Here is a 27,930-nt window from a genome sequence, read left to right as displayed (position 1 = left end):
GATGCAAGGAGCTGACTCATTTGAAAAGACCCTGATGCTTGGAAAGACTGAAGGCAGGAGGAGAAGGGCACGGCAAAGGAGGAGATGGTTGGATGGCATCACCGACTCAATGGACATGAGTCTGGGTAAATTCCGGGAGTTGGTGATGGACAGGGAGGCCTGGCGTGCTGCAGTCCATGGCGGCGTAAAGAGTCGGACACAACTGAGCGACTGAACTGAACTCAACTTCTAGTTTCAACGGCTGCTGGTATTCTTTCCAGTTTAGTATCACTGATTCATTTTTATTAACATTTTGCTAATAAGTTTTAATCTGTATTCTAGCTCTAACTTGATATAAAGGTCATTAGAATACTTAGATAATTTAATAAACATATATTGTTCATTTAAGAGGTGTGTATTAGTGTACTATTAACATAAATACATAGTAAAACCTATTATTAAGAATAATGCATTATTAACAAGACGGTTTAATAACAATTTAGATAAGAAAGAATTAACAATTAGAAGCCAGTATAAGCTTCCCAGGTGGCTCACTGGTAAAAAGTCTGCCTGCCAATGCAAGAGGTGCAGGTTCAATCCCAAGGTTGGGATGATCCCACGTAAAAGGAAATGGCAACCTGCTCCAGTATTCCCGCCGGGAAATCCCAGGGACACAAAGTCTGGCGGGCTACAGTCCATGGGGTTGCAAAGAGTCAACACAACTTAGCAAATAAGCAACACAACAGCATAACATCATTAGGATAATAAATGACAAAATCATCTTTTAATTTACTTCTAACAAAAGGACAGTAGATAGGAAAAGAAACAGTATACTCTGATTTCAGTAAGGCATTCAAATCCTAATTATCACAATAATCTTACTGAATATAAGAATGAAATCTGGGATGAATTAAATGAATTTATAGCTGTGGTGAAAACCTTGCTCAAAAATATTAATTAATGAATAAGATATTAGCTTGCAAACAGGTTTTTATTGGCCTAATCCACTAATGGATAGGCATTAATAACAAAATTTTAGTTTTTTGCTTAAAAAAAAAATAACCGACAACCCTGAATGTTTTAACTGACATGGGCAAAAATCTGCTGACCAACAAAGAACGAAAACTACTAAATGAAAAAAAAAAAAAAAAAGAAAGCATGACTAACATGAACAGAAGTCAGAAGACACAGGGAAGAAAAAAAACCCAAAAACCTATTTTCATTTCTGGTTGTTACCTTTCAGGAACAAGGTAACCAAGAAAAAGCTGACCAAGATGCTAACCTATTATCATATAATGCCATATAATGAAAACTAGAACTATTTAGCCAGGACAGTGACTGAGTGTTTGCACTTGCACAAGGAGAAAAAGAACATGTGAGGAAAGGAAAGGGTAGGTATACTTTCTTCAAGATGAGGAAGAACTTCACAATATTCAGAGCTGTTCAGAGAATGAACTTGACACAGTGATGTTCTCATCAACAGGGCTAAGGACAACCCAACAGAAACTTAAAGATTCAAGAATTCTTGTTTCTGGAAGGAATTTCATCTTTTTTATACAATAATACTACAATATTTATAGGCCTATGTAAATTAACTCATAGAAACTTTTAAAAATTATACTTAAAATTAGCAAAAGAAATCCATCATTACGAAAAAATAACACTTTTCTACCAAAGTGACAAATTTACACTATAAGCAACTTATTATATATAATAATCCGAAGTAAGAACACAACAGTAGTCAATAGTGATAATAAAATCAACGAAAAATGAATAATAACACTATTATTTACAGAGTACATTAGAACTTCTCAAACTGCTTTTCCACCTGTTTGCCATCTAATCTGAAAACAACTCTGAGGCAGACAAGGCAGTTAGTATGAGTCCCATTTTACTGTCTTCTTGAGGCTAAGAGGGGAAAATGACTTTCCTCAGAATTCAAGTTGGTCCACAGGAGGAAGTATGAATCTAGAGCTCATGCCTCCTGGTTAGTGCCCCTTCTTTCTTTCTTTTGCCACATGGCCAGTGGGGTCTTAGTTCCCTGACCAGAAACTGAATCCAGGCCCACGGCAGTGGGAGTGCCAAGTCTTGACCACGGACCCCCAGGGAATTCCCCATTCTTTCTTTAATAACTTTGTTCTCCCTTCAATGAATACAACATTTTCATTGTACAACGGTTAGAATTCAGATAAATCATCTTCCTAATTAGACAACGTATCAATATTTACAAGAAACTTTAACTTATGTTTGAAATGAATAAAAAAGAAATAACTCAAATAAATGACTAAGAAAAAATTTCTTTTACTTCCCAAAATACTAAGCTGAAAAAACAGAAGGCTAACAGGATCAGTTAAGTAGAATACTGTTTTCTTGACCAACCATTAAATATTTTACACGTAAATACTCAACACCAAAATGGAGACACACTTCGTTAAATGGGGCTCTAGCAATATTAGACTTCTCATCTTCATAAGCTTAAAGAACACAATCTAAGTTTCCTTTTTAATGATATAATTATCAGGTAAAACCATTACCTTGGGTGTGCTTCCTTTAATGAATTTTTTAATTGAAGACAACAAGCCGGTTTCATTCTTCGGTGGTTTTTCTCCTCCTGAAGGCAGGCTGTCATCAACTTCTGAGTATTTCCTCTTTGCTCTGGCAGTGCGTTGTGTTTGGATTTGATTTGATTGCTGAGAAGCCTTCCGTGTTCTCAGCCTCATCTTTTATGGGTGCCACATGTAAAACTATAAAAGAAAAATAATCAGGTTATTAAAATTAAGCCTAGTGTACCCACGTGTGCCCAGTTTACCTAGGTTTGTAGAATCTTAGTTTCCCTGATGGGGATCAAAACCAGGCCCTCAGCACGGACAGTGCAGAGTCCTAACCTCTAGAGCACCAGAGAATTCCCAAGAAACTAACTTTTTAACTGAAAGGCATAGTGCTTTGAATTTTATTACATTCTCCCAAATAACCTTCCCACAACTTCTGAAATATTACACCCTGTGATCTAATAGAGTGTGCACGTCCCTTTCAGAATACTGTAGTGCCTCCATCCTTGCTGACACTATCATTCATTTAATCACTCATTCGTTCAACAAGTATTTACTGGGTAAGTAAGTACCTGGTAAAACAAAAGAGAGAAGGTTTTTACCCTCAGGAGATCACAATGTAGTGGAAAAAACCCTTAAGTCATTGAATGAATTAGTTCCAAGAACACAATTCTAATAATCAACAAGTACAAAAGTGTGGCAAGATTGAGTCAATCATTTTACAGGATTTGATCTTACCACATGCATCGATCCTTTAAAAACCAAACTCATCTGGCTCAAGCTGCCGGAGTAGAAGGATGGTGCTCATCTTCTGCAAGAGCACAAAACTCCAACTAGCCGCTGAACAACCAAGGACAGGAGGACACTGGAACCCACCAGAAAAAGACACCCCACGTCCAAAGACAAAGAAGCAGCCTCAGTGAGATGATGGGAGGGGCACAATCACAATAAAATCAAATCCCATGCCCACCGGCTGGGTGACCCACAAACTGGAGAACAGTAATACCAAAGAAGTTCTCCCACTGTTGTAAAGGTTCTGAACCCCACGTCAGGCTTCCCAGCCTGGGGATCCGACAAAGGGACTGGGAATCCCCAGGGAATCTGGCCTTGAAGGCCAGCAGGATTTGTTTACAGGACTTCCACAGGACTGGGGGAAACAGAAGCTGCAGTCTTGGAGGGCACAAACACTCCTGCACACACCAAGACCCAGAGGAAAGGAGCAGGACCCCACAGGAGACAGAGCAGAGACACCAACTGGCATTGAAGAGTCTCCTGTGGGTATGGAGGTCGGCAGGGGCTCAGCACAGAGATGGGGTGCTGGCGGCAGCAGGTGGGGCAGGCCCCCTCGGCGTAAACCCTCTTGGAAGTCCCTCTTGGAAGTCCCCATTAACCCTACCACAGAGCCTGTAGAACCCAGGGCCAAACGACTACCAGGGAGGGAGTGAAACCCCACCCATCGGCAGATAACTGGGTTAAAGTTTTACTGAGCAAGGCCCTGCCCACCAGAGCAAGACCCAGTTTTTCCCACCACCAGTTCCTGCCTCTGCATCTTCTCCATTAGAAGAAGTAAGAACCACAGTCCCACAGTGGCTTAAACAGAAACCACATTATCGAAATTTAATTAGGAAGAAAAAGCAGAAAGTTATGTCCCAGATGAAGGGAGAAGATAAAACCCCAGAAAATCTAAATGAAGTGGAGATATGCAACTTTCCAGAAAAAGAATTCAGAATAATCATAGTGAAGATGATCCAGGATCTTGGGAAAACAATGGAGAAGATGCAAGAAATATTTACCAAAGACCAGCAAGAACCAAAGAAGAGAAGTGAACAGTACCCTAGAAGGAACAGGATAACTGAGGCAGAAGAACAGGTAAATGACTGCAGGACAGAAAAGTGGAAACCACGGCCACACAACATAATATAGGAAGAAGGCGGCAAAAAAAAGAAGACAGCCTAACAGACCTCTAGAACAACGTTCAACACAACAACATTCACATCACAGGGTCCCAGAAGGAGGAGAGAGAGAGAAAGGACCTGAGAAAACACCTAAAGAGATAATAGCTAAAAACTTCCCTAACATGGGAAAGGAAATAGTCAACCAAGTTCAGGAAGCACAGAGTCCCAGGCAGGATAAACCCAAGAAGAAACACAACAAGATGCATAATAACCAAACTGACAAAAGTTAAAGACAGAGATAAAATACTCAAAGTAACAATGGAAAAACGACAAATAACATACAAGGGAACTCCCATGAGGCTATTAGCTGATTTTTCAACAGTAACTCTACAAGCCAGAAAGGAATGGCATGATATATTTAAAGTGATGAAAGGGAAGAACCTATAGCCAAGAATACTCTACCCAGCAAGACTCAGATTTGATGGAGAAATCAAAAGCTTTCCAGTCAAGCAAAAGCTAAGAGAATTCAGCACCATCAAACCACCTTTATAGCAAACGCTAAAGGAACGTCTCTAGACAGGAAACAAGCGAAGGAAAAGACCTACCTACAGAAAATAAACCCAAAACAATAGAGAAAACTGTAATAGGATCAAATAAACCAACCAAAAGACAGAGGCTGGCTGGGAGATGAGAACATGTGCATGCATGCACTTCCACTCACCACGTCACTCTGCTTGACCCCTCCCCCCATTGTTTGTAATTATTTTATACTGTTAATCATGTTCCCATTATGGCTTGCAATTGTAATTTTTATTTTTTGTCAGGCTGTTGATTGTGAAAACTGACAAATATCTTTTACTATCGTGATTATGTAACTATTACTCACTTAATACTACTGCATCATGATTGGTCAACAGAACAATGATAGAACTCTGTATCACCCAGAACTACTATTTAATAGAAACACCTGTAATCACTTTTTAAAATCCAGATGCATATCAGAATTATCTTGACATTTTTTGAAAAATACAAATGCCCAAGTATTGATTTTTTCCTCCAGAGCTCCGGACATGCTTCTAACGAGCAGCCGTGTTTAAAGCACCTGGACTATATGATGATCTTTGATCTGGCCTGTTTCCCTTTCCCTATTTCATACTCAGTGTTCCCATTTCGGAGAAGGCAATGGCACCCCACTCCAGTACTCTTGCCTGGAAAATCCCATGGACGGAGGAGCCTGGTAGGTTGCAGTCCACGGGGTCGCTAAGAGTCGGACACGACTAAGTGACTTCACTTTCACTTTTCACTTTCATGCACTGGAGAAGGAAATGGCAACCCACTCCAGTGCTCTTGCCGGGAGAATCCCAGGGACGGGGGAGCCTGGTGGGCTGCCGTCTATGGGGCTGCACAGAGTCAGACACGACTGAAGCGACTTAGCAGCAGCAGCAGTTCCCATTTCACTTAGTTTATGTTTTCCAATTTTTCCATCTCTTTTTTTTTTTTTGATGTTCCTTCTCAACCTTTATCAAGCATAGTAGAAAAGCTTTGCACAGATATATATAAATAGTATATACAACACATGTATTTTAGAAACTTACGAATTTTTGCCTAACTAAAACTTTATGACATTTTGATTCCACTTGTTTGATTTAGTATGAATAGAATGCTAAACTTCTAATTTAAAAAAAAAAAACAGATATGCATCAAGCAACAAAGGTTTATTGTACACCACAGGGAACTACAGTCAGTATCTTGTGAAGTGAAGTAAAAGTCGCTCAGTCGTGTCTGACTCTTTGTGACCCAATGGACTATACAGTCCATGGAATTCTCCAGGCCAGAATACTGGCTTGGGTAGCCTTTCCCTTCTCCAGGGGATCTTCCCAACCCAGAGATCGAACCCAGGTCTCCTGCACTGCAGACTGATTCTTTACCAGCTGATCCACAAGGGAAGCCCGAGAATACTGGAGTGCGTAGCCTATCCCTTCTCCAGCAGATCTTCCTGACCCAGGAATTGAACTGGGGTCTCCTGCATTGCAGGCAGATTCTTTACCAACTTATCAGGAAGCCAACCTTTCAAAATCTCAGGTTATCTCCATTTGCACTTGCAATTCCTAGCCCCTTTCAGTGTTTTTCAGATGGCTATCACTGTTTCAGCGGCAAATCCGAACGGAAAACGTCCAGGCACAGCATTATCCAATAGAACTTTCTGCAACAATGGAAATACTCTTGTGTCTGCACTGTCCCATACGGCAGCCACTAGACGTGGGTGAAAACCAAGTGCTTAACATGTAATTAGTGTGACTGAGGAATTGAATTTTTAATTTCACTTAGTTTTTATTAATTTAATTTTAAATAGCCACCTGTGCCTAGTGGCTATCATATTAGAGAGTGCATGTCTAAGGGACGAATCTTGTAACAACTTATAATGGAAAATAATATACATGTGTAACTGAATCACCAGCTGCGCACCGGGAACACTGTGAACCTACTGCGCCAGTGACACGTACAAAGGAAAAAGCTCGCACCACAAAGAAAATACGAGGACATCAATCTGAACTCTTATTTTACTGATGAGAAAATTAATGACTGGCAAAGTTGTCCCAAGACTCAGTAGTTGAGAATATTCCCCGAATTAGAATCTGTTAAAGAGACAACTGAGAAAAGAGTGAAAACTACTATACTAAGAATCAAGAGATGTTACTTCTAATCCTACTTCAATCATCACTAAACTATAGCCCCTTAACTATTTTTTCCCCTGTATACTGAATACATTCATCTTGACGCTCAAAATGGAAATGGATTTAGAAAAGGCTGTAAAGTGCAGAGGACATACAACTACTCACAGCAGTGAGCACAGTCCCAGAAAGGTCTGACCTGTTAGGCACGCTAAACTCCTAAAGGTACAGGAATTCTTGGCAAAGAGCAGGGTCTTACAGACAAATGAGGAAGTTATTATTGGTCTTTAATAACCCAACACAATGTCCACAGAAGAAGAGTTAGGATGCCTCCCTTTTTTAAAATACAGAAAGTGCACACACGCACACACACAAAATCTATTTCAACCAAAAACCCAAACTCAAAAGGCTTCACCAGAAGAGTACTAAAATATCTTTCCATTGTTTTTCATCACCAAATGGTGCTCAGTTTTTAAGTTGTCATCCCCAAATAAAATAAATATTGCCTTTTTTCCTAAAGAGTCAATATGAACTTCTAAGGGATTTACTCAAGGCATGTATTACTAAAAACTCTACAGTGTAAAAATTTTAATTTATTTGTTCTTCAGCACAGCACTCCTTAGAAAAGGAAAATTCCCATATAGCAAATGCATAGGGGAATTTTTCACAAAGAAAGTTGTTTGTATTTGATTTAAATTTTTAAAAATATTTTCAAAAATATCTATGAATGAACCTATCTTAAGTCCAGAATCATTCAAAGAAAATGAAATTCTGACATCACTGTCGGCCACCATGCTCACTGGTTTCCGTACCGTCTATGGCACAGTATAGCAAAAGCAGCCTAAGACAACATGCAAATGAATGGACACAGTTGTGTACAAAGCAAACAAACAAGTGTTTAGAAGCAGTCAGTCCACGGGCAGTAGTCTGCAGACATGCACTAAGTGACTTTATAACCCAATTAGACTATTCTAAATTTTTCAATAGCAATGGTTCACGCCAGATGAAAAATGGAGTAATATATTTAAAATAAAATAATCAAGGGAAGAACATACAAACCAAAGATTTTATATCCAACAGAAATAACTTGCAAAAATAACGGCTATGGACAAACTATTACCAATATGTAAGAATTCAGTGAATACTGTGCTCAGGGAATCCTTCCTGAAAAACTTAAATGAGCATTTCAGAAAACCAAATTGACTACAGGTATTCCTTTAGAACCAATGGTGATTGTCAAACATAAAACATATAGCTACAAACAGTTATCAAGCATGTAATAGCTATATTCTATATAAATGTAGATTCACTCAACCTTTTACAAGTGAGGGAGAGACTTCCCCGGTGGTTAGGACTCCACACTTCCACTGCAAGGGGCACCGATTTGACCCACGGTAGGGAAACCAGGATCCCACGTGCCACCCAGCACGGCCAAAACAGAAAGAAAGTAGGCAAGAGTGGGGAGAGCACTGCCAAGAAAAAGGTATATAGTGCTTCGGTAGTCATACATATTATCTTCAAATCTTCCAATACTGGTACTGCTCCTCTGAAACTGCTGTGAGAGTAATTTATTAATATTTCCGTTTCTAAGCCCACATCTGTCATCTACCAGGTTCCTGAGAGCCAAGACACGGCACTGAGCAAAACAACAGGGAAGCAGAATGGAGAGCCAGAATACAGCCCCATCAGAGCCTGACCACGGCCAGTGAGGACGCCAACAAACCCTGTCCTCAAAAAGCAACAGTACAACTCGACAAACGACAAAAACCACCGTTAGCAGTTCACTTCAGTCGCGCAGTCGTGTCCGACCCTTTGCGACCACATGGACCGCAGCACGCCAGGCCTCCCTGTCCATCATCAACTCCCGCAGTTCACCCAAACTCATGTCCATTGAGTCGGTGATGCCATCCAACAATCTCATCCTCTGTCGTCCCCTTCTCTGCCTGCCTTTAATCCTTCCCAGAATTAGGGTCTTTTCGGATGAGTCAGCTCTTCGCATCAGGTGGCCACAGTATTGGGAGTTTCAGCTTCAATATTAGTCCTTCCAATGAACACCCAGGACTGATCTCCTTTAGGATGGACTGGTTGGATCTCCTTGCAGTCCAAGGGACTCTCAAGAGTCTTCTCCAACACCACAGTTCAAAAGCATCAATTCTTCGGCGGTCAGCTTTCTTCACAGTCCAACTCTCACATCCATACATGACTACTTGGAAAAACCATAGCCCTGACTATATGGACCTTTGTTGGCAAAGTAATGTCTCTGCTTTTTAATATGCTGTCCAGATAGGTCATAATTTTCCTTCCAAGGAGTAACCGTCTTTTAATTTCATGGCTGCAATCACCATCTGCAGTGATTCTGGAGCCAAAAAAAAAATAAAGTCTGTCGCTGTTTTCCACTATTTTCCTCATCTATTTGCCATGAAATGATGGGACCAGATGCCATGATCTTAGTTTTCTAAATGCTGAGCTTTAAGCCAACTTTTTCACTCTCTTCTTTCACTTTCATCAAGAGGCTCTTTAGTTCTTCTTCATTTTCTGCCATAAGGATGGTATCATCTGCATATCTGACGTTACTGATATCTCTTCCAGCAATCTTGATTCCAGCTTGTGTTTCTTCCAGCCCAGTGTTTCTCATGATGTACTCTGCATTTAAGTTAAATAAGTAGGGTGGCAATATACAGCCTTGACATACTCCTTTTCCTATTTGGAAACAGTCTGTTGTTCCATGTCCAGTTCTAACTGTTGCTTCCTGATCTGCATACAGGTTTCTCAAGAGGCAGGTCAGGTGGTCTGGTAGTCTCATCTCTTTCATTGTTTTCCACAGTTTATTGTGATCCACACAGTCAAAGGCTTTAGCATAGTCAACAAAGCAGAAATAGATGTTTTTCTGGAACTCTCTTCCTTTTTCCATGATCCAGCAGATGTTTGCAATTTGATCTCTGGTTCCTCTGCTTTTCTAAAACCAGCTTGAACATCTGGAAGTCCACAGTTCACATATTATTGAAGCCTGGCTTGGAGAATTTTGAGCATTACTTTACTAGCGTGTGAGATGAGTGCAATTATGCAATAGTTTGAGCATTCTTTGGCATTGCCTTTCTTTGGGATTGGAATGAAAACTGACTTTTTCCAGTCCTGTGGCCATTGCTGTTTTCCAGATTTGCTGGCATATTGAGTGCAGCACTTTCACAGCATCATCTTTCAGGATTTGAAATAGCTCAGCTGGAATTCCATCACCTCCACTAGCTTAGTTCATACTGGTGCTTTCTAAGGCCCACTTGACTTCACATTCCAGGTTGTCTGGCTCTAGGTGAGTGATCACACCATCGTGATTATCTTGGTCGTGAAGATCTTTTTTGTATAGTTCTTCTGTGTATTCTTGCCACTTCTTAGTACCTTCTGCTTCTGTTAGGTCCGTACGATTTCTGCCCTTTACTGAGCCCATCTTTGCATGAAATGTTCCCTTGGTATCCCTAATTTTCTTGAAGAGATCTCTATTCTTTCCCATTTTGTTGTCCTCTATTTCTTTCGATTGATCGCTGAGGAAGGCTTTCTTATCTCTCCTTGCTATTCTTCAAAACTCTGCATTCAAATGACCGTATCCTTCCTTTTCTCTTTTGCTTTTCACTTCTCTCCTTTTCACAGTTATTTGTAAGGCCTCCTCAGACAGCCATTTGGGTTTTGCATTTCTTTTTCTTGGGGATGGTCTTGATCCCTGTCTCCTGTACAGTGTCACCAACCTCAGTCCATAGTTCATCAGGCACTCTATCAGATCTAGTCCCTTAAATCTATTTCTCACTTCCACTGTATAATCACAAGGGATCTGATTCAGATCATACCTGAATGGTCTCGTGGTTTTCCCTACTTCCTTCAATTAAAGTCTGAATTTGGCAATAAGGAGTTCACGATCTGAGCCACAGTCAGCTCCCAGTCTTGATTTTCCTGACTGTATAGAGCTTCTCCATCTTTGGCTTCAAAGCATATAATCAATCTGATTTCAGTGTTGACCATCTGGTGATGTCCATGTGTAGAGTCTTGTTTTGTTGGAAGAAGGTGTTCACTATGACCAGTGCCTTCTCTTGGCAAAACTCTGTTAGCCTTTGCCCTGCTTCATTCTGTACTCCAAGGCCAAATTTGCCTGTTACTCCAGGTGTTTCTTGATTTCCTACCTTTGCATTCCAGTCCCCCATAATGAAACGGACATCTTTTTTGGGTGTTAGTTCTAGAAGGTCTTGTAAGTCTTCATAAAACCGTTCAACTTCAGCTTCTTCAGCATTACTGTCAGGGCACAGACTTGGATTATCATGATATGGTTTGCCTTGGAAACGAACAGAGATCATTCTGTCATTTTTGAGATTGCATCCAAGTACTGCATTTTGGACTCTTCTGTTGATTACGATGGCTACTCCATTTCTTCTAAGGGATTCTTTCCCACAGTAGTAGACCTGGGGAGTTCATCTTTCAGCGTCCTATCTTTTTGCCTTTTCATACTGTTCATAGCATATCATACTGTTCATACCATATCAGCACTATGGAAATCAACCAAAAGCAAACAACAATCTGAGAGTACTTTAAAAAACATTCAACTATTAGTAAAAACACTGAAGTGTCTGAAAACAAAACAAAACATTGAGAGCCTGTGTCATTCTTGTTCGGGGCTGCTCCATTCTACACCCATCTGCAAGCACCCGAAGTCTGGCAGGCTGAGATGACTGGTAGCTTTGAGGTTACCATAAAAAAAGGCTCACATGATTGAGAGCAGTTGGACAATGACCACATTCTGGTGGTAGCATCAGTGTAAGTGACAATCCTGGTCTAAGTGATAACTTCTGTGGCAGAGCTAGGAGGACCGAGACTTCCCCATCCTTGAGCTCTGGGGCTGCTGGGACAATATTCCTGGCAGAGGCAGCATACACACACAGCAGCAACTACAGAGGCACAAGCTCCCACACTCTCCTGGCCAGCTCTGCAGCTGCGTGGAAGAACACAGGAGATACAAAGTGAACCGGTGAGAATAAGAGCTGGAAAAGGCCTGCAAAAGGCCTGGACTTTGAATGTGCACCGCACACGAGTCCACAGGTAAGAGACAGAAGCATTACTGCGCAAGATGTTTAGGCATGATATTTGTTCAATCGTTAGCTTACCATAAGGCAATGCAGACACCAGGGTGTGCCTTAGTAAAGCTTCAAAATTAAAACAAAAATTAAAAACAAAACAAAACAAAACAACACCAACAACAAACTAAGCAAAGTCATCAGTAGCTATATCCTGCAGGAAGGCATATTCCACAGATTTTGCCTATGGGAATTACAAAACAACCAACCTTCAGGGAAAAAATTCTGAATCCAGAGTGGCTATCTGTTATCTAAGGGACTGGTTTTCAACAAAAAAGTATGAGACATGCAAAGCAAAAGGAAAAAAATAACCCAAACTTGGGGGGGAGGGGGAAGCTGTGAATATGTATTATATGCCAGGCTTACAACAATCCAAGGAATGGATAAGTATTTAGTGTATGAAAGACAAAATTCACTCTTGATCCCTTACAAGTTTAAAATATTCTCTATTTCAACTGGACATTTTTTTTATCTAAAACATATGTTGTTAGAAGTCTTTAAAAGCACAAAAATACGAAAAGAACTCACATAATTCCTCAGTCCAGAGATGACTGAAATGTGGATATGCATTACTGACTGTTTAAACACATATAAGTATTTTAAGCAATGGTTACACTACAGTCATGACCCGCCCTATTTCTTCCCCTTTCCTACTATTGCTCAGTAGCTCAGTAGTGTACAACTCTTTGCAACCCCATGGAATTTTCCAGACAAGAATACTGGGGGGGGTTGCCATTTCCTCCTCCATTTTATTCTGTTAACTCCCTACTAATATTCTCTGAAAAATCTGAGAACATAATTTTTAATGGCCACATAATATTCCAACATTCAGATAAATGTTCTACAATTTATATGGCCACTGACCTGTCAGAAAATTAAACTGTTCATAATTACTCACTAATATCACTTCAAATGTAATAACCTTATATACAAATTTCAGTCCAAATATCTGATTCTTAATTTCTTAGAAGGGAATTCATTAGGTCAAAAATTGTTAACATTTGGTAGCACTTCTAGAAATACTAGACTTCCCTGGTGGTGCAGATGGTAAAGCATCTGCCTACAATGTGGGAGACCCGGGTTCAATCCCTGGGTCGGGAAGATCCCCTGGAGAAGGGAATGGCAACCCACTCTAGTACTCTTGCCTGGAAAATCTAACAAAGTATTTTTTGGAAAGATGGTTTCAACCAGCAGGATACAAAGAATCTGACTAAATAAACATCAGAATTTATTTTTAATTTTCAAAATGTTGGCTTATTAAAAGTAAAAATATTTTAAATAATCACAACTAATAAAACTAAACATTTTAATTCTATTTATAGGTTACCAACATTTCACATTTTTTAAAATGCCTATGGATGCTCTTTTCTCATTTTTTTCCTAAGAATCTAAAATACTAAGGTTGAAAAAACCTTTGGTTCAACCGTCCCAACCAAAGCAGAAACCTCTTGGGTAGCATTCCTGTCTAAAGGTAATCTAGAATCTGCTAGAATGCTGAAAGAGACAGAGTTTACTGCATAATAATGCAAATACTAAGAATATTAAATGAACTCTAAACAAAAAACCATTTTTAAACTGAGTAAATCCTGCAAATATGTACGGTCACTCTCCTCATTTAATAAATGTCTAAGAATTTAACTCTAGCAATTTGGTTAGCCATAATTTTCCCTGTTTTAAACACAAAGTTTAAAAATTATATTATCTTTTTTAGTTTGCCAATTAAGGCCTAATTTTGAGTTTAGATATTTGCAATATTTTCCCCCAACTCCCCAAAATAACAGAACTATATTTAATACTTTAAAATAAAGGTTTAAATGTCAATGCTTATCTGAATACAGAAACATAATCCAACCAAATATTACACACAACCAAAGCACTGTGTAAAAACTACTGTGTTGGTTTTCTGGTAGGCTGACTTCGGAAGACCCAACCATCAACCTATTCTTTCCAAACATAAAGTAACTGCTTCAGCTACAGAAAAGGTTAAAGTGATATATAATGAATAGCTGTCCTTTAAAAAGTAGTACTCATTATTTCCATTTCATTTTTTTCATTATTTCCATTTTATGACAGAAAGAAAATAAGATGGAGACAATGGCAAAAGTGTGTTACTCTTCAGATAATTTCAATAAAAATAACCAGCAATGTAAAAACAGTCTATCATTAACAAAAATTTTAATTAATTAAAAAATTATCAAATTTTTCAATTTGCTATATCCTGTTTTATTTTTTACTTCTGCTCTTTTTCTAACAGTTATTCACAATGGGTGATTTTACCGCAAACAAAGGGTTAAGCAGGTTAAGAGAAAGAGGGGTTCTGGGAAAAGATAAAGGAAACTACAGAGGAGCTGCTGACCACAAGACAGTTTTGGGGGAATCAGTGTCTAGGTGAAAAAAAGTAACCTAGGGCCAGCTAAGAAATTGATCTCTTTCTCTAGTGCCAGTTTACCCAGTTTGAACCCTTTCCTTTGGTCCAAACCAAAGAGAAAGCAAGGGAGTTATCCCAAGCAACTTGAGACCTAAGAAGTCATGGAGTTACAAACTACAGCTTCCAGAAAAGAGAGCTCCCCCGACTAGTAATTGGAGTTTCACCTAAAGATTCATTTTTATGCATTAATAGGGTTCTGCCTATGGAAAGGAAAAAGCTGGGGAAAATGCCACTACCAGCATAACAAAAACTACAGAATTAAACTTCTCTTGAAGAGAGAGAGCTGAGGACCCAGGCCAACCAAACAAAGATACAAGACAAGACAAGCCCTTTCCAGGAGACAGGATATAAGCACTGGCTTACCTGTGGCAGAGCAAGCAGAGAGACAGTGGTGCTATAAAAGCAGGTAAAAAGAATTCATCTCGATTGTTAACACAAACTACTAAACGCGAAGTGCAGGCCAGCACAGGCCTATGGCGCTCCTGGGAGCAGCAGACGCGATGGGAACCCAGGCCCGTCTTCAGGCCCTCCGCCAGAGACCACCAGCAGTGCTCCCCATGGGGGCGCAGGAGGCTGGAGAGAGCTGAAGCCTGGAGCAGCCGGGGGCGCCCTACCAGACCCTCCTTCTCTAAGGAACAAACACTGGAAGGCAGGAGGAGGGGCAGCAGGGGCAGTGCCCCACTAGGATGGGGCAGAGTGTAAGCAAAGCCCTCTACTGATCCCTCTGCACGACTGCAGGGGCAGGTCTCGGGGCCCGGATCTCAGACCACCTAAGGCAGGTTTTTCCAAACAAGATGTGTAAAGATACAAGGCCCAGTTTGGCATACCAGGGCAACATCACTGAAAGCCCACCAGCTCTGACGCCCAGACATACAGAGCCTATCCAGGACTGAGACTGGATGAGGACAAAGGACTTCCGGACTCCAGCACCGTGTAACAAGCACCAACTGCACTTACCTCTGGGAAAGGGTTAGGGGCGCTTCGATTCCACAGAGCTACAGGCACACAGGGAAAGCCAAAATCCGAGAGTCAATTGGGAAAACTGAGGAACACTTTCTCATACCTCCACTTCTAGCTTAAGCACAAAGTAACACTGGAGAAATCTGAAGCCAACGGTGCACTTGAGGTATCCTATGAAACAACAAAACCAAAACTCAGCCTAATGAAACCCCCTAGACTATGCCACAGGATATGCAACTTTCCAGGTATAAACACTAGTCAGTCTTTACTGTCCTATTTATAATATTCAGAATTCAATAAAATACTGCAGAACACACACTCGAAAAGAAGAAAATACCACCGTCAAAAAGCAATAGAAAATCAATGAAGTTAAAAACAGAAAACTCAGTAAAACCAAAAGTTGGTGGTTGTTTTTTTTTAATCAATAAATTGATAAACCTCTAGCAAGAATGGGGAAAAAAAGAGAGAACACACAAATTACCAATACTGAGAATAGTTTAGTGAACACTACGACTACTACAATTTTATGCCCACACATTCAACAATTTAGATGAAATGCTCAAACCTCTAAAAAAAAAAAAAGTACCACCAAAGCTCAAAGGTAACCTGATCAGCCCATATTTTAAAAAACTGAAATTGCAGAGAAAGTCTCAAAACAAAAAAAAATTCCAGACCCAGACGGCTCTGACAGGCTGGGACCCAGGACCCTTTTGCTGTAGTACTCCAAAGCTTGCACCTGGACAAACCTCTCTTCTAGCAACAAAATTACAAAGAAACTCTATGGGACTAAAAATAACTACCTGCCTGAGCAGTTGGGGCGAATTCTGGACAAAAGATACAAAGAGACCAAAAAACCCCAAAAGCCACTTTTGAAGAGCCTGGAACAAAAGCAGGGAGTCGGGAGCAAAGGCAAGGCACTAAACATGCCCTCTGCGCTCAACACTGCCTATGGGGTGGGCAAACCTCCTAAGCCACCCCTCTGGCCCTGGACACAGCCCGCACTCACCCCATACAAGGAACAAGCCCGCTTCCCCACAGGGAGCAAGCCAACAAGGGAACCTGTTCCTTGGTCTCACTCCCATCTGTTGCAGCAGGGCCCCAATAAAGCCTTGCCTGAGTTTCTTACTTGGCCTCTGGCCAATTTCTATCAATTGGGAAAGGTTAAGAACTCTGGTTGACTTCAACTTCACTGAAGAATTCTACCAAAAAATTAAAAAAAAAAAAAAACACAAACAAAAACCCAAACAAACCAATTCCCCCACACTAACCCCAGCAAAACCCAAATCTAATAAACAAAACTCCTCCAGAAAAGAGAAGGGAAGTTTCCAACTTATTTTAAGAGGCCGACATTTCCTCATCATAACCAAAGACCATACATATTAATTGGGCCAAGTACTGCCAGAAATTACCTACATAGTATCTGCAATAATCCAACTTCATTACCTTCACTTAAAAAAGTTCTACACATACATATACATATACAGCCTGATGTTACATTACATTTGTTACATTACAAATTAACTGTCTTCTAAGCACTTTAGAGTTCCGTCACTAAGTTAAATTCTCCATTCTCAGCAATTATGAAATAATACAAGACTGGAAAATAAGCTGTTGTTCAAGGGTAAGTTGTGCCCAACTCTTTGCGACCCCATGGACTGCAACACACCAGGCTTCCCTGTCCTTCACCACATGCCAGAGTTTGCTCAAACTCATGTCCATTGTGTCGATGATGCCATCCAACCATCTCATCCTCTGTCGTCCCCTTCTCCTCCTGCCCTCAACCCTTCTCAGCATCAGGGTCTTTTCCAACGATCCAGCTCTTAGCATCAGCTGGCCAAAGTACTGCAGTTTCAGCATCAGTCCTTTCAACGAATATTCCAGGTTGAGTTCCTTTACGATTGACTGGTTGATCTCCTTGCTGTCCAGGGGACTCTCAAAAGTCTTCACCAGCATCACAATTCGAAAGCATCAATTCTTCAGCACTCAGCTTTCTTTATGGTCCAACTCTCAAATCTGTAAATGACTACTGGAAAAACCATAGTTTTGACTATATGGACCTTTTTTGGCAAAGTGATACGCTGTCTAGGTTTGTCATAGCTTTCCTTCCAAAGAGCAAGTGTCTTTGAATTTCATGGCTGCAGTCACCATCCACAGTGATTCCGGAGCCCAAGAAAATAAAGTCTGCCACTGTTTGCATTTTTTCTCCATCTATTTGCCATGAAGTGATGGGACTAGATACCATGATCTTATTTTTTTGAGTGTTGAGTTTCAAGCCAGCTTTTTCACTCTCCTCTTTCAGCCTCATCAAGAGGCTCTTTAGTTCTATTTCACTTTCTGCCATTACAGTAGTATCATCTGCATATCTGAGGTTTTAGATTATTTCTCCCAGTAATCTTGATTCCAGCTTGTGCTTCATCCAGCCCGGAATTTCGTATGATGTACTCTACATATAAGTTAAATAAACAGAGTGACAATATACAGTCTTGTCACACTCCTTTCCCAATTTTGAACTTGGCTGTTGTTCTATGTCTGATTCTAGGTGTTACTCTTGACCAGCACATAGGTTTCTCAGAAGACAGACAAGGTGGTCTGGTATCCCATCTCTTTTAAGAGTATTTCAGTCTGTTGTGATCCACGCAGTCAAGTTTTAGCACAGTCAATGAAGCAGAAGTAGATGTTTTTCTAGAATTCTCTTGCTTTCTCTATGATCCAACAAATGTTGGCAATTTGATTTCTGGTTGCTCTGCCTTTTCTAAATCCAGCTTGTACATCTGGAAGTTCTTGGTTCACAAAGTGCTGAAGCCTAGCTTGAAGGATGTTGAGCACTACCTCGCTAGTATATGAAATGAATGCAAGTATACAGTAATCTGAGCATTCTTTGGCATTGCCTTTCTTCAGGATTGAAACGAGAACTTGACCTTTTCCAATCCCGTGGTCACTGCTCAGTTTTCCAAATTTGCTTACATACTGAATGCAGCACTTACCTTTTAGGATTTTTAAATGAGTAGATCGGGGAAATAAATCTACCACTGAAACAGATAAAATTTAAGTAGATTATATCACAAAACAAATATAGCACGGAGTGGAACAACATTTCAAGCTTAAGGATTCATGACACTGGAGGGAAAAGTATAGAATAGAAAACATTCCCACTTTTCAACATTTGAACCAGATCTCATTTCAGGAATAGAAAAAGTTGATTGTTCGGCAATCTAAAACAAGGCAATTAAGTCTGCTTTCTAAGTATTTGCAGTCTTTGGGGGTGGGGGTGGGGGCTCTTCCAAATTGCATCATTAATTCTTCTTCTAGCTTCTCTATCATCTTTAAAATTTCAGACTCTCATCTAACAGCTTTCTCAACACTTCCACTCTGCACCTCAAATTCAACTTACCGAAAGCTTAATTCACCTTTCCTATCTCAGCCCTATTCCTTTTGTATTTTTGCTACTCTATTCTTTGTTTTTTTCTGCCGCACTGTGTGACACGTGGGATCAAACCCACACCCCCTGCATTGGAAACACAGTCTTTACCACTGGTCCACCAGGGAAGCCCCCTACTCTATTCTTGTTATTCTACAAGTTATCTGCGTAATCAATCAAGCCAGAAGTCATCCTAAACACTTCATCATTCTTCTCTCCCTTGTCCCCTACAGTCAGTCACCAAATCCTGAGGATTCTACCTCTAAAATATTTCTGTCTGTCCGCTTTAAATCCATCCTCTGCACTCCACAAATCTGCCTGTTCCTGCCCACCAATTCCCTTCAAAATAAAGACTGAACCCTAGCAATATATGTAAAGCCCTCCGAGAGCTACCTCTCCACACCTTCCTTCACTGCCGTCCGCCGCCTCCCCCTTTGATCCAGTGATAAGTGTCCTGCACAGGCTGCTGCATCCTACTTCTCCTTCTCTTACTTCACATTCCCTCCTTTCAGCTGATTCTTATCCTCATCATTTACAGCTCAGCCCAAGTATCATACACCCCAATAAGTAACCACCCCGACACGCGCATGCCTGTATAAACCTGCGACTATCTATCCGTAGCTCTTAAAACATCGTATTAAAATAATCTGTTTATGCATCTTTGACTGCACTCGATTGTAAGAGAGCTGAAGGCAGAGATCTTAAAACTCCAACCACCTGGCAAACATAACAGCGCAATCTCTGTTGACTTGAATTGTAATTTTTTTTCATTTCCCTCAAACAGACTACAGATTGGAGAAAAAACTGTATCACCGAAACACAAAATCCTCACTGCAGTAATCAATTCTTGCTCACAAAAAGGCCTACAAATAAAACTAAAAATATCCCTTCCTCATAAGATTTCCTTCCTCTTAAAATCCCTGACCCCAAGCAATACTGGATGCCAACAATTATGGTTGCAAATAGTCTTGTGTGAACAAGATTACAATAATGATATGAGCATAATCTCAGTTGATAATTTGCTACAGAGGTCTTAACTACACAAATTTCTATCAACAACAAAATAGTATATTGTATTCAAAGGATTCTTAACAAATTATCTAACGCTAACCTAATGTGTGTTCTTTCAAACAAATTTTTGCTGAATAAAAGAAAAGGGAAACAAAAGTGGGCCAAAAGATATAAAAAAGAAAACTATTAAAAAGACCATAAATCAAATGTTAAAGGCAACAGTTTTGGGTTTCCCCATAAAATACAGGTATATGTAACCTATAAACTGCTTACATATACTTAAAATTACTTATATAATTGCAAAGTTCTGAAGTAGGCTCCTGAGTGAGTTACTAGAGGAATAGCCCCTGGACTGGTAGGCATCAGTCCTGAATCTACCATGTTAGCTGTAACACTGATTAGACATTGATTAAGACATGTAATCATTCTAGCAATCATTTCATCTCCTCAACAGCAAAAGAAGTTATTGAACATCACATCTATGGAATTTACTACATGTAAATTTTACCTTAAAAAACATCTATCAAAACAAGAGATGAGTCATTAATCTGAGCTGTTTTTATTCTTCCATCACATACAACTCATCTAGAAGCACCCTAATTAAGACAAACATTTACTACACGTTAAAAAGTCTTCAGATGGTTCATCATTAAGGAAACAAAGACTAGATGACCCCTTTGGTCTCCTCTAGCTACTCTATTACAAACAGTAGCACTACTCAATTTACACTTGAGAAAGAAAATCCAAAAAAAAAAATCACTGCCTTAGTTACACCCCATGACAAAAATATCAGCATCTGTTTTCACTGTCTCTTCCAGTTGTATAATCTTAAATTAACAGGTTCAGATACTACAACTGTCCACTTTTATTCTCCACTACCTTCCCAAGCCCTTCCTTAAAAGATTTTACAGAAGGAAGAGATTTCTTAGTCTCTCCCACTTATCATCCAACAAAAGTCAAAAGTCAACCAGAGCAGGAAGATTAAGAAGTATTACATGAATCATCAACTTCAACAGGGAGATTCTTTTCATTGAGCCCTTCCCAACAAAGTGTGTGATAAAGTGGTCTTTTTAGGTTATTATTACTTGATATGTAATTTTCTGTTTTAAAACTATTTAACATTATAGAATTCTTCAAAAACTACTAAATAAAAAACATAATAAAAAGCTGAAAAACTCAGGGAAATGTACAAAAAATAAAGGAGCTGCTGAGTTAGGTTGATGAAATTAAGACTCTTTAAAGTTTTCTTCAATGAACAACCAAAATTTTTTTAAAATGCTTTCTCTAAAACCATGATCAATTTTTCTACAGAAACAAAACATATGGGTTGTTCGATTATTGATGAGTAAATGCTCAATGAAAATATAAACTATTTTTTAAAACATTTATTTATTTTGGGCTGTGTTGGGTGTTCATGGTGGCACATGGGACCTTTCGCCACTGGATACAGGCTTAGTTACTGGCGGCAAGTGGGATCTTAGCTGCCCAACCAGGGATGGAGCCTGAGCCTCCTGCACTGGAAGGCAGATGCCTAACCACTGGACCACCAGGGAAGTTCCTGACCTGATTTTTTTAGATGGCATTATTCAGTTTGTTGATCACTAAGGCACAGCCACTGACATATGTGTTTTAAAATACGACTGGGGCTTCCCTGGTGGTACAATGGGTAAGAATCTGCCTGCCAATGCAGGGGATACAGGTTCGATCCCTGGTCCGGGAAGGTTCCACATGCCACAGAGCAACTAAGCCCATGGGCCACAACTGGGGACCCGTGTGTCCCAATGACTGAAGCCCGTGCGTCTAGAGCCACGTTCTGCAGCCAGAGAAGCCATCACAGTAGGAAGCCCAGGCACCTCAACAGCAACTGCAGAAAGCCCCGGCACAGCCACGAAGGCCCAGCGCAACTGAAATCAATAACTTTTTACAAAGCTGGGGAGAGAGGACAAGGTGATGAAAAGGGAAAATGATTTTTAAAGTAACACTATTTCAGGACCCCAACTTAAAACTTTGTATATACTCCACAGAAATACCATTAGGGCAAAAATCAGTATTTGTTATGTACAAAATGAGACAGCATGTACTTCTGCTGAGGACAGACTGGTACTTCTTTCACCTAAGCTTTAAGGAATAGCAATTTGAAGACTGTTGTAATTTTAACTACCTGCAACATAACTTACACATGTTGTAAACAGAGCGTTCTGTTACACAGCATGAAAAGAATTCATACCAGTGAAGCTTTACAACAAGATGTGCTATTCTAGGAAAGATACAAAATTATGAATTCCTAAGAACTGAGTACTACAATACTCATGAGAAAAGCACATGGGAAATCTGTCACTCCAGTCTATTACTTTTCATCATATTTCTATCCTTTCTATGGAATATACATATATTCCAACATACATAATGTTTTAAATTTACTAGAGTTACCTGTATGCATGCAAGTTACAATGCACTTACTGGATACATTAACAAAGAAAATTTTGGAGAGTTACAAAGTAAAGTCAATTTTGGCAAAATTTTCCTACAAGTATTTTTTAAGTAGTTCTCACCAAAACTGTGCAAGGAGAGGGATACAACTATTTATACTTTTTTAATAAAAACTTCTATTTAAAGAAAGTTTTAAACTTATATTCAACTTACACTCAGGTCAGTAGAAATATGGAACTCTCAGACCACAGTAATTTGATAGTAAGAAAAGAATCAATGAGACGTTAGCAAATACGAAAATTAGTTTTTAACTAAAAATCTTTGAGTACCTGAAATAATTTCCTACTATTCATATTACTACCTACCAAAGAAAAATTAATCTTTATGACTGAGATAAACTGAAGACAAAAAGTTAAAACTTCCCTGGTGGCTCACCTGCCAATGCAGGAGATCCAGGTTCAATTCCTGGCCTGGGAAGACCCCACATGCTGTGGGGCAGCTAAGCCCATGGGCCCCACTACTGAGCCCGTCACCCAAGAGCCCAGGCTCCACAACGAGAGAAGCCACCACGATGAGAAGCCCGTGGACCGCAGCTAGAGAGTAGCCCCGCTCACCCCAACTAGAAAACGCCTGCATCTTGCAACAAGGGCCCAGCACAGTCAAAAATAATATACGTAATTTTAAAGTTTTAAGAAGAGTGAATTTTTATCAAAATTACTAGTCAAAGATGAGGTATGATCATAATTCTCTAAGGAAAATATCCTCTTGTTTGCTACTACTAAAAAACAGGATAAAACAAAACGGGAAAGATTAAAGGCAGAAGGAGAAGAGGGTGGCAGAGGATGAGATGGTTAGACAGCATCACTGACTCAATGAACATGAATCTGAGCAAACTCCAGGAGACAGTAAAGGGCAGGTGAACACGACGTGCTGTGACCCATGGGGTCGCAAAGAGCGGGACACGACCTGGCAACTGAACAACAAATATTACAAATGAGGGGGAAAAGCATGAGAGTTTGCAGTGTGATTATATTTTTCAAACAATTTTTATCAGTACATCAGAAAACTAAAGGATTATATTTTATAATTACCTTATTTAACAAAATACACTAAAGCAGGTACTTGTAAGGTCAGTAAGAAGTTAATCATTTTCAACTCAATAGAATAATCATACATATTTGGGGAACATCAGGAAGAAAGCAATTATTACTGAAACATATAATCATAGTTTTTCTCAACTGAAAAGATACTTACTGGTTCTGTATATTTTTAACAAATATTACACTCTTTTAACAAAATGTATTTTAAATTTCTACTTAAACAGTAACTGGTCAACATGAGAAACTTAAAATGTCATGTTATGATACTAACAGATTCTTAATCTCCCTTTCTTATTTATTTTTAGCAATGGCTCTGCTTTTTTAGTTTTCAATTTCTCCATATAGAAGTATTTATTCCAAAGAAAATATTCTTCCTAAACCATATATAAGCCACTATTACTAAATATAATCCCAATTATTTCTGAAGTATTCAAATGCCTTCTACTAGTACAATTTTATGTTTCTTTAATCAAAGTAATAGACACATTTCCTTGTTCTATGATTATTATGCTATTATGAAAACCTGACTGCTAGAACCTAAAGTCAAAGCACAGTTGATGATTCATGTTTTACCTAGATAAACTTCCTTTTCTATAATTTCTCGAAATGAAAACAGGAGAGCCTACAATTACCACAAAACATGGGGTCACTAATAGAGTTAAATGGTCTACTGTGACCTTATTTTAAAGTTACATTAAAGACTTTTTAATGTAAATGTTTTACAACACTAATTTTTTTCCAATGGTATTTTAGTGTTTTCCTCCATCCTTTTCTAAAAATACCATAATAAATGGGGGACCTGCAGATGTAAATAAAAGGGCCAGCCAAATCTATAATCCATGCTTGTCCTTAAGGTCTCACAATTCTTCCTGGGACCACACTTAGTCTCACTCATTACTGTCAGACTCACAAGATTTTCAAAAGACCCAAAAGCCCAAGTTTCTCACTATAACCCTACTTCCACCACAGCCTTCTTCCTTAATGTTCCTACACACTACACCTTTCCTGATCACAGCTTGCTTCTATGTTCCATTGCCTCTGAATCCTCGACTGTTTGTGGTATCAGCAAATTTCTTTGATAACTAACCTGTGCTAATACTGTCAATAAAAGGCAATAGTTTATAAAGCATCTCTTCCAGAGAATTTGTAATTTTAAACAAAACACTGTAGAAAGAATTCCGTAACACAAAGGAGAGACACAAAGTTTGGCATTGGCTATTCTCAAGTTAAACCTCACAGTCAACCACAGAGTCTAGCTTTGCAAGTAAAAACGAATGTGGGCATACATCAGTAGTGAGTGTATGTCTGGCACAGATATGTCATAGCAAATGTAAAGTGGAAACTAAAAGTTGGATGGATTCATCTTAAGTCCCACCTCTGTTAAATCTTCTCATCTTCAAAGAGCAAATGACCCCTGCAGTCAATCCAGTTAAAATTGTCAGGTAAGCACCCAAAAGAATTACTTAGAGCATATCATATACGAGGTCTTCTCAGCACACCTGGTATTTATGACTAAAGTGTCTTTTCTAGTTTATGCATTCACAACAATTTGGTAAATTACAAATATAATTAGATACGGTTTATTCCCAATTCTGACAAACCACTTTTTTCTCTATCACATTAATCCAAAACTCTATGAATGAGGTAATCTTATACCAGTTCATTCAATCTGCAATTAATCCTACAGTTACAAGTCTAGAGTCTAGAACATCCTTTCTGAACAACAGATCGAAGGTTTTTTTAAAAACCGGCCTTGGATGGATTCTGCTGTATAATAATCTCATGAAGAATCCTCTTGACCTAAAATCTCAAACATGGGATCAGCTAGATGAATTGAGGAAAGATAAAACACCCCTGATTCTGAATTTCTTAACCACGAAAAAAAGAGTAGCATTACTAGCTCAGGTGGAATGTCCAAGAGACACTATGTAGAATACTATGAACATTGTATTATAAACAAATATTAAAACCGATCCTATTTGGTTTTTCTATGCAATCCTATTTAGAATTTCTGTACAGTTTCAAGCCCACAAAGGTTAAGGACTACACCGCTTAAGAACTTTCACAGCCTTTCAACCTATACTGAAAAGATTATTAAAAGAATTGAATGAATGAAGAGCTAGAACAATTTGGAAGAGTTCTTGAAGACAAAGTGTACACACAACTCACACTCACCTATCTGTAAAACAAACTTTATTGAAAACATTAATGCTTTATAAACTACAATAAAGGTCACTAAAGTGACCAGATAAAATCTACACTAAACCAATAATTTATTTTATATCCTTTTAAGTGACATATCTGGCCCTACTGTTTAAACAAACCGACTAAGCAACCATCCAATTGCCCTCACCTCCACTTCCCACCCCCTATTCTTTTTGCTTTGAAGGTAAGTATGAAGTTCAACTCAATCCTAAAAGACTGCTTCACCTAGGAGCTACATTTTACCTTGACTTTCTTTATGACCTTGGGAGGAAATCTACCAAATGACAATTATAATACCATTTGTGTGTTCCTGCTTATTAATGAAATTCAATTCTAATATGCAAACAATAGTGAATCTTTGAACCTAGAGAGCTGAAAGCCTTTGGGTTACAAATATCAAATGATGTGTAATGTAAACCACATTTTTAAAACTTAATTTGACTAGTTAAAAAAATTACAAAGGCCCCAAATTAAACAAGATTGAAAAACAATTCTGAGAAACACCAACAGCCTCCTATTATTTCTCTTTAGGGACAACTGATTTGCAATGTGGAAAATAACAAGAAGGAATAAAAGTAGTTTTAACTAGCCATTTCCTTGCTTTGTAAGCGTTAACAGCTGGACAGCAAACGAAAACTTGGCAAAGAACGGGAAGACGGTATATAAAGAAACCTACAACCTGAAAATTACGAAGATAACCTATCTTTGAAGTCACTAATTGTATACATACGTTGGGCAGTAATCTTGGTATTGTCTTATTAGCACTGGAAAGGTAAATCCCTGCCTTGGAGGAACATCTACTAAGTACATCTCAAGATCTTAGTGCAGTTTACGAGCAGTATCTTGGTAGGTTTCCCTAAGGTACTCTAAAGTACTTAACATCCTTCATACATCCAGCCACGACAAGAGTGAGAAGTAAATAAACACGACCGACTTATGCAATTATTCATCACGGAATTCTAGTCGAGTGCAAAAGTAAGTATCTACACAGGCATTTACTACCCAAAGAAAGCATAGAATGCTCCGTACACTAAGATTCACCCTTAACTGACCACTATAGAAACCAGAGGCCTTCACTCTGGATTTCAAAAAGTAACAATGTCAACTCCCCATTTTAACAGCAGACAAACAGTGCTTCGTGAAATCTCTTCTTCCAGGTCCTCACAAGGTGAATCTAAAAACTGAGAGAGAGAGCAACGCCCCCTCTAAAGGCACCCTACCGTAAAGAATGAAATAACGAGAACATCAGACGGGTCCAGGTTAGATAAGCAGATCCAAGCCGATACCCGGGAGGGACCGCAGGTCTGGGGACTAGAGACGTGAGATCGGGATGTGTGTGCGGGGGGGAGCAAAGTGAAATCCAACCCCAGAAATCACAACACAGGCCGCAGCCTGAGAGCTGAAGCTGGCGGGAAGTGAGCTCCGCTCCGTTCCCGGGGGAGTGCAGAGGCGAGCGGCTCCACACCGCGGTCGGACGCGCGCCCACGGGGCATGCCTACCCAGGCGCCGGAGCCGCTGGCGAGCCCGGGCGCGAAGGGGAGGAGAGCCCGGCAGACGGCCCCGAAGAGGCGGCGGACTACGGCAGGGCGCAGCGGCAGCGTCTGGGCGAGGGGGATTACCTAACTGTGACGACAGAGAAGTGTCCCCGGGCTCCGGCGCCGGCCCCGGCTGCGCAGCGGGTGGTCTTTCCCGCTTCGCCCGCAGCAGCAACAGAACCAGCTCCTTCAGCCAGTCGCCATTTCCCGCCTACCGACCTGCGGCACCGCACGGACGGGGACCCGGATGGAACGCGGCTGCCCCGCGCAGGCGCCCTGCCTCCCCGCTCCCCCTCCCGCCGCGACCCCGCGCGGAGGGAGGGAAGGAATGCGGGCGGCTCCGGCGGCAAAAAAAAAAAAAAGCCGGAAAAAAAAAAAAACACCCAAGAAACAACTTTACTTCCGTAAAGAGCGCTAGAGTTCCTGCGGCCGGAAGAAACTCAGGAGCCCGAGTTCCTGACGAAAACAGACGGCAGGGCCTTGGGGCCGGATGCAGCCACAAGGACAAAATCCGCCGGGCTCCGCCGGAGCGCGGGATGTTTGAGCGTGAGGGGCCTCCGTAGCGGCGGTCGCAGGGGGAGTAGGGAGTGGAGAGGCGGGGACCCGAGGACGGTTCCCCCCCGCGGCTAACGGAACT

The 27,930-nt window shown here is 40.1% G+C and overlaps 1 protein-coding gene across 3 annotated transcripts in view; it reads right to left on the bottom strand.

Annotated features, from left to right (window-relative positions):
• CTDSPL2 (CTD (carboxy-terminal domain, RNA polymerase II, polypeptide A) small phosphatase like 2) overlaps positions 1 to 27,567 on the bottom strand; it is a 75,746-nt gene extending 48,179 nt beyond the window's left edge. The window contains exons 1-2 of one of the 3 annotated variants that reach the window (XM_010845188.1): positions 27,378 to 27,567; positions 2,514 to 2,723 (exon numbers count right to left, since the gene is read on the bottom strand). In XM_010845188.1, coding sequence (XP_010843490.1) covers positions 2,514 to 2,699 — 186 coding nt within the window. In that variant the 5' untranslated portion in view covers positions 2,700 to 2,723; positions 27,378 to 27,567. The remainder of the gene's footprint in view (positions 1 to 2,513; positions 2,724 to 27,377) is intronic. The other 2 variants (XM_010845186.1, XM_010845187.1) reach the window with 2 other exon arrangements.
• Between the last annotated feature and the right edge of the window lie 363 nt (positions 27,568 to 27,930).

Source organism: Bison bison, unplaced genomic scaffold (assembly GCF_000754665.1).
Source record: "Bison bison bison isolate TAMUID 2011002044 unplaced genomic scaffold, Bison_UMD1.0 scf7180017864213, whole genome shotgun sequence".
NCBI lineage: Eukaryota > Metazoa > Chordata > Mammalia > Artiodactyla > Bovidae > Bison > Bison bison.
The sequence above is the reverse complement of the archived record's forward strand: the minus strand, read 5'-3'. Positions and strand labels throughout refer to the sequence as shown.